This window comes from Solanum tuberosum, unplaced genomic scaffold (assembly GCF_000226075.1).
Source record: "Solanum tuberosum cultivar DM 1-3 516 R44 unplaced genomic scaffold, SolTub_3.0 scf00020, whole genome shotgun sequence".
NCBI lineage: Eukaryota > Viridiplantae > Streptophyta > Magnoliopsida > Solanales > Solanaceae > Solanum > Solanum tuberosum.
Genome location: NW_006238946.1, coordinates 2,948,111 through 2,955,653, shown reverse-complemented (window position 1 = coordinate 2,955,653; position 7,543 = coordinate 2,948,111). Strand labels below are relative to the sequence as shown.

The 7,543-nt window shown below is 28.6% G+C and overlaps 1 protein-coding gene and 1 pseudogene across 1 annotated transcript; both read left to right on the top strand.

The window, feature by feature from the left end:
* The first annotated feature begins 3,733 nt into the window (after positions 1 to 3,733).
* LOC107059168 (probable glutathione S-transferase) lies at positions 3,734 to 5,069 on the top strand. Its single transcript, XM_015305619.1, has 2 exons — positions 3,734 to 4,042; positions 4,707 to 5,069. Exons 1-2 carry the CDS (start codon positions 3,734 to 3,736, stop codon positions 5,067 to 5,069), a joined length of 672 nt encoding a protein of 223 aa, XP_015161105.1.
* An 817-nt stretch (positions 5,070 to 5,886) lies between these two features.
* Positions 5,887 to 6,977, top strand: LOC107059249 (glutathione transferase GST 23-like; annotated as a pseudogene).
* The last annotated feature ends 566 nt before the right edge of the window (positions 6,978 to 7,543 follow it).

Sequence of the window (7,543 nt, the reverse complement as noted above, 5' to 3'; positions counted from 1 at the left end):
ATATACACAGTTTATTGTATTTTCACATACATTTCAGAGTTTTGTTGTATCCTTGAATATACATAGAGTTGACATTATGTTTTTAAACAGTTTTTCTTTATATTGCACTTGTTTTAAACTGCTTTATATTGAAATGAGTTCAGTTAAGTATTCATGAGTTGAGAAGAGCCAAAGTAGGTATTTCTTTCAGATTCTCCTTCCAGCCTATGTTGTTTTAGCATTCCAACTCGCGTACTCGTACATTCAATGTACTGATGCCAGTTGGCCTGCATCTTATTATGATGCAGACACATGTAACTAGGATCGACATTCCAGTGAGCAGTTCAGAGTCAGTCGGTGAGCCTCTTTGCATTCCGGAGGATCTATTTTCATTGCTTTCTATTTAGTTCATTAGGATGTGGTGGGGTTTGTCCCAACATCTATCTCAGTTGTTTTAAGAGGTTTCATAGACAATTAGATGTTAGTCTTTTGAGTCTTTTCATTATCATTTCTTATTGTTAAGACTTGGATTGCCACTTTTGGCCAAGTTGAATGTTTAATCCTTAAAACATTTTCAGTTATTTTATTATTCAGTTCAGTTAAGTTCATTGATCATTATAGATATGAATATTGTCTTCCGCTGAGTTAAGTAAGCCAGGCTAATGGTTCGCTTGGGGTCAACTATGGTCTTCGAGTGCCAGTCCCGCCCAGGGTGTAGGCTCGGGGCGTGACATGGCGTCATTTGGCCTGCATCTTTTATGATGCAGATACAGGTAACCATGATCAGCATCCGACACTTCATTGATTAGTCGATTTTCAAAGTCGTTTGGTGAGCCTACTTGCTTCCAGAGAATCCCTTTATTATATTTTATTATTCAGTTTTGTTAGAATGATCGGAGGTCTTGTATCGACATCCCTAATAGTATTAGAGGCTTCATAGATAGATAGACAATAGTTCACGAGTCTTTTCCATTGTCAATTATAAATGTTTAAAGACTTGAGTTGTCTATTTGACTAGTTGAATGTTATTTCTAAAACATTCTAAGTTTACTTTTGAGACAGTTGAGTAAAGTTTACATTTGATTTTCATTTATTGATGATTAAGTCTTCCTCTGAGAGTTTAGCTAGGCCAAGGGTTCGCTTGGGGCCAGCAATGGTTCTCGAGTGCCGGCCACGTCCAGGGTGTAGGCTCGAGGGTGTGACACAAAGTATGTCCTATTTTCGTCTTAAATTATTTATCGTGATTTTTAGAATAATTATCTTAATTAAATTATTCATTATTTTAGAAATCTAGATAAAATTAATTACTTTTTCCTTATATTATTCTTAGTAGTAATTGTTTTGAACACTACAAATATGTTAATATAGTAAATATTTAATACAAATTACATCTTAAAACATAAATGATGATAAAATAGTAATCAATATTTCTTTATATATACCTATAAAAGAGTGAAACACAACAAATAATTTAGGACGAAAGAAAATATATTTCTCTTATTTTTCTCGCATTGTTGCTAGTCTCGATGGTCTATTTCATTTTATTTTGGACACTTGAGCAGACTAAGATAAGTACCCAAGTCATGTACATAAGAAGGATTATGCATCTTGCAAAATCAGTACTACTACTACTACTATTAGTAGTAGTAGTAACACTATGAGCAATGCTCTTTGAAATTTCCTTAGTGGATATCACAGGTGATAGTTTGAGACTCAGACGTAGTTGTTTAAATGTCAAAGGTGGTGCAGGTGCAATTGATATACCTTCATTTGGTCTTACCATACATGGCATAGGCAAAAACTCTTCTGAAAATGTAGGAAAATTAGATTTCGAATTCTTGGTAACCTAAGCATTGTATGAATTAAGAAGATAATAGCACCATATTGAGACTATTTTGATACACGAAGTCGTTATTAGGTAAGTTATCTTACAAAAACTTCTACATATAGAAGGATAATACCATACTAGACTATTTTGATACACAAAGTCCTTACCCTATGAAATTTATGAAAGTTATACCTTATTTAATAAATATCCCTATCTAAATTGTTCATAGTGTTATCTCAAAGTCCACATTTTAAATTAGCAAAAATTATTGAATAAACATTTCCATCTCAATCGTCTAACCATCGTACATACCAACTATATATAAGTGGAAAAATAAAACTAATATAAAACATATACTAATTCACTACACAAATCTATAAAAATTTCTCCATTGCCAAAGTCATAATACTTTCAGTAGTAGTCATATTAACTATCCTCGTTCAAACTGCAAATTCTCTCCCCCTTACCGCTGAATAAACGGTTCACATCCTCGATATGCTTCCAAACTACGATACTGTCTTAAAATTTCGTTGTTAATCTAAAGATGACGATCTTGAAGATCAAAACCTTAAAGTAGGTGGTGAATTTAATTTTACATTTCATATTGGCATGCATTTGGTGGTACTCGTTTTTACTGTCACTTTTATTGGGGTCCAAAGCAGCAATTTTTTGATATTTTTATTTTGGAGGTCATAATTCTCCTCCAGCTTAATTATGTTAAAAAACATGATTGGAATTAATTAATAATTTATGAGATAAAGTTTAATATGATTAATATTAATAAAATATCAAAATATTAAACAATGTTTTTGTGTTTTTTTTCTTTATAATAACTTAATGAGATTGATCTAAATGTCAAATGATTGGATACAAATGTAACAACACCTCATTATAGCAATAATGAGATTTTTAGATAAACGGTGCTAATATAATTAGATTTGATGTATAACAATAATAACAAATAACATATATAGTCTGAAAAAATAAATATACGCAAATCACCTTATGATTTAATCTATTTTTCTTAAACTTTTTTTTTGGGACCAGTCAGAATGATGTCAATTTCAACTCTGAAATTAGAATGGTTTCTTATGATTTATTAAATCCTTAATTATATCATAATTAATCATGATCTACCTAAATAAAATGATTATATTTTCTATCCAGTTTTTTTTTTTTTTTTATCAAAAGGAGATCCGTGCAATTAAATTTAATATTATCAATATAATAAATCAAATAAAGGGCAAAAGAAATGGAATCTCATGTAGCAACTAGAAACAAAACATATTCATATCCTATCTTTGGATTTTAGTAATTTTATCATACAACAATAACATTCTCAGTGAAATTTCACAAAGTGGAACCTGGAGAGGGTTAAATGTACATAAATTTATCATTATCTCGTAGAGGTAAAAAGGTTGCTTTCAAAAGACCATCTGCTCAAGTATAGTAATTTTACAATATTGTTAAGTAATGTTATCAACATGGTTTTCTTGCACTGAATCCATCAGAACTTCGATGTTAAGCATGTTTGTTCCATAGTAGTGGTAGAATATTGATGTTCCTAAGAAAAATAGTGAATTGATAATTACTCTTTCATATATTATTTAATCAGAGATCTCGAATTCTTGAATTTGAGCACTGAGTTATAATGAGTATGAAATTGTCTTTGTTAAAAAATACTTTATTCTTATGCGGATATCAAACACCTGATAAAAGATTATTATTTTGCGATTATTTTATAACTTATCTGATTTGTATTTTTATATATCGTCATCATGCAGTACTTAAGCTCTGATTTAAACAAAAAAAAAACAAAGTGGTCCATGAAACTATAACATGATAAGTTCATATATAGGGCTTCTATTCTTTCAATTATATGCATAAGTTATAGAGTATAGTTTTTGGTTCTTGAATTTATCAAAAATGGAAGAAGTAAAACTCCACGGAACATCTTATAATTTGTTTACTTATAGAGTTATTTGGGCTTTAAAGCTAAAAGGAATACCATTTGAGTATATAGAAGAAGAACATTCAAATAAAGGCTCTTTAATTATGAAATATAATCCAGCTTTTAAGAGATTTCCAATTCTTTTTCATGGTGAAAAAGTAATTTCTGAATCTATGGTGATTATTGAATATATTGAAGATACTTGGCCTCAAAATCCACTTCTTCCTATTGATCCTCTTGATAGATCCATTGCAAGATTTTGGGTTAAATTTGCTGGAGATAAGGTATGGTTTTTCATCCTATCTTGCGTTCGATATTCGTTTTAAAGCTCAACTAATTTGAATTGGCGTATCTCACGAAAGTCCAACTTTAGAAAGTAACCTTTATATAAATAATAGTAAAATATTTCAACTGTGCCTATTTATGAAAGAAAGTTCGACTTTACAAAGTAACTTTTATGGTAGATAATAGGAAAACAACTCAATTATATATGTCTATATATCAAAGAAAGTTCGACTTTAGGGAGTAATTTTTACGGTAGATAATAGAAAAACAACTTAATTATGCCTATATATCAAAGAAAACACGAGGTTATTACTTCAACATGGTAATTTATCTTACTTAATATCCACGCGACACAACATTTTTTTTAAAAAAAAATCTCATTTTTCGTTGGACTTAAAAAAAACTCACGATGATCGAAAAATGAGATACTATTAGTTTTCGTTTTCTAAGTTATTACGTAAGGTGAGTTGTTGATGACATAACTATACTTAGATAAGAAAAATTTATACTTTTTGCAACCTATATATGTTGTTCTTGTGATACGATCATATTCAATAATTCTTGTGATGTTTATTATAAACTGAAAGTTAGATAATCATTTGTGAAATTAAATTATCTCGTTAAATCTCAAATCGATTTGACATCAACTATATTATCATATAGGGTTCATGTATCGGGGCAATGTATTATACAAGTGGTGAAAAACAAGAAAAGGCAATCAAAGAAACAATAGAAATGCTCAAAATCATAGAAGAACAAGCCTTTATTGGAGATCAAGAAAATAATTTTTTTGGTGGTGAGAAAATTGGGATTGTGGACTTGACTTTTGGAATAATTCCTCATTGGCTTGAAATTATTGAAGATATTATTGGTGTGACATTATTGGAACCTAATTTATTTCCTAATTTATTAAATTGGGTACAAAATTTCAAAGAAGAACAAATCATCAAAGAGAATCTCCCTAATTATGATGAAATGTTTGTGTTTTTAAAAAATCAGAGAGAGATGATATTGTCATCTTCTTGAAAATTTTAATTTGTCAACTATTTAATAAATTATAACTTCCTCCGTTTTAATATGTTTGTCGAGTTATCATTTTGATAGAAATAATATTTGGTTTGATCATTGTTTTTTTTAGATGTCTTCTAAATATTTTGATTCGTTAATTATAATGAGTTATAATACTTCTTATGTAATTTCTAAATATATACAATATATGTTGATTGTATAATTAATTGGAAAATAAGCAACTAATCAAAATTCAAACATTTGCTAAAAAAAAGAAGAACCAATTAAATTTAATCCCCAGAACAGGAAAAATATTTTAATGAACTAACAACTATCAGCTACCTACCCAATAGAAAAATGAAAAGAAAAAAAAAGAATTTGAGAAAAAGAAAGTCAAAAATAAAATTTGTAATTTATATAATATGAATGAAAGTTTGAATATACGCTTAATGGGTTTAGCATCGAGGTTTATCAGAAATAATCTTTTATCTTTTCAAAATAAGGATAATTAAAATTTATGTACACTTTATCTTCTCCACACCTCACTTATAATGATGATGGATTAGCCTACATTTTATCTTCTCCACACCTCACTTATAATGATGACGGGGTTAGCCTACGTACTCTTTGACTAAAGTCTATAATAAATTCGTAAAGATAACTACTAAACATATTATGATTTGACTTCAACCAAAATTTATTATAGTATTAAGAAAAAAGTGTACATTATTCTAAACTTTCTCTTAAATTAATTTATAAACTTTCTTGTTGATCAAGCATAACATTCCTTTAAAATGACACTAAATGATGAAGAAAATTAAAGAAAACTTTAGAAATGGATCAAGATTTGAAGCTCCATGGATCATGGCCAAGCCCATATTCATTAAGAATAATATGGGCTCTTAGATTAAAGGGATTATCATATGAATATATAGAAGAAGATCTTGCAAATAAAAGTGATTTGCTTTTGAAATATAATCCTATTTTCAAGAAAATCCCAATTCTTGTTCATGATGGAAAACCAATTTGTGAATCTATGATCATTCTTGAATATCTTGATCAAATATGGCCAAATCAATATCCATTGCTACCAATTTATCCTTATAAAGAGCTTTGGCTAGATTTTGGGTGAATTATTTTGAACAAAAGGTAAGATTCTTTTCCATCTAATATGCTTATACAAAATCTTTACTCTGCCCCGTCTCATATTAGTTGTCATGTCTCATATTAGTTGTCATGTTTCACTTCTCGATGAGTACATTTCAGTAGAGATAAATCCAAAATCTTGAATATATATGAGTTTTAGATTCTAAAAAGACAATTTAGTGGTTTTTGATAAGTTATTTTATATTTATATTAAGTAAATTCATTAACACAAATAAATAAAAACATTCACTATAATAATTATGAGGGTATTTTTTTTTTCAAATCCCTTTTCCATTTATTTTTAATGATGAATTTTATCTTTCAAAAATCTTTTGCAGAGTGTATCTCTTTGGATGATATTTAGATCAAAAGGGGAAGAACAAGAAAAGGCAGTGAAGGACAGCTTGGAAATGTTGAAAATTATAGAAGAAAATGCTTTTAAAAATCAGAAAAATAATATATTTTTTATTGGAGGATAAATTGGAATAGTGGATATAGCTTTTGGATGGATTTGTCATTGGCTGAAAATTATAGAAGATGTTGGAGGTGTCAAATTAATTGAAGGAAATTCATTTCCTAATTTGCAAAATTGGATGAAAAAATTCAAAGAAGTACCTTTGATAAAAGAAAGTCTACCTAATCACCAAAAAATGTTTTTGCCTTTTAAACTTATAAGAGATATGTTGTTAGCATCTTGATTTTGTAGAAGAAATTGTATAAAATAAATATACGAACTTGCCTATGTTATGTTATGTTAGATTGTTGGTTTCAAGTTCGAATAAAAAATTAGGAGAGTTGCAGTAGATTGATGATTAATGTACAATTAAGTAATTTCATACTGAATCTGGTTTATTTGGGATTGGGACATAAGTATTGTTGTTGTATTTGGTGTTGGTGTTGTTATTGTTGTTGTATGTGTGTGTATGTACATGTTTCCTTCTTCTAGTCAAATTCGATAACTTGAAATATAGAATAGATAATTTTTCTTGATAATTGCGGTGTTGGGTCAATTTGGGTACATCTCAACTAATTTTATAGGATATTTGAGGTGATAAGGGGCTGAGATTTAAATATAAGACCTTAAGATTCCCAACCAACTTTATAAATTGATCATCAGGTCTCACCCTTAAATACAAAAATGAAATATAATTTGCTATGACATATTACTACACTATAATGTAATAATTTATACAATGTATACAACTTGAATTATTTATAGTATCATTTTCAAATAGCTTTCTTATGGTCAATTGAAAATTGTCTTGTTCCAAATAATTTTTTCTAGATTTCCAAATCATTTTGTATAGTTGTTTTATTATCATAATAATATTAATCTATGTCATCCT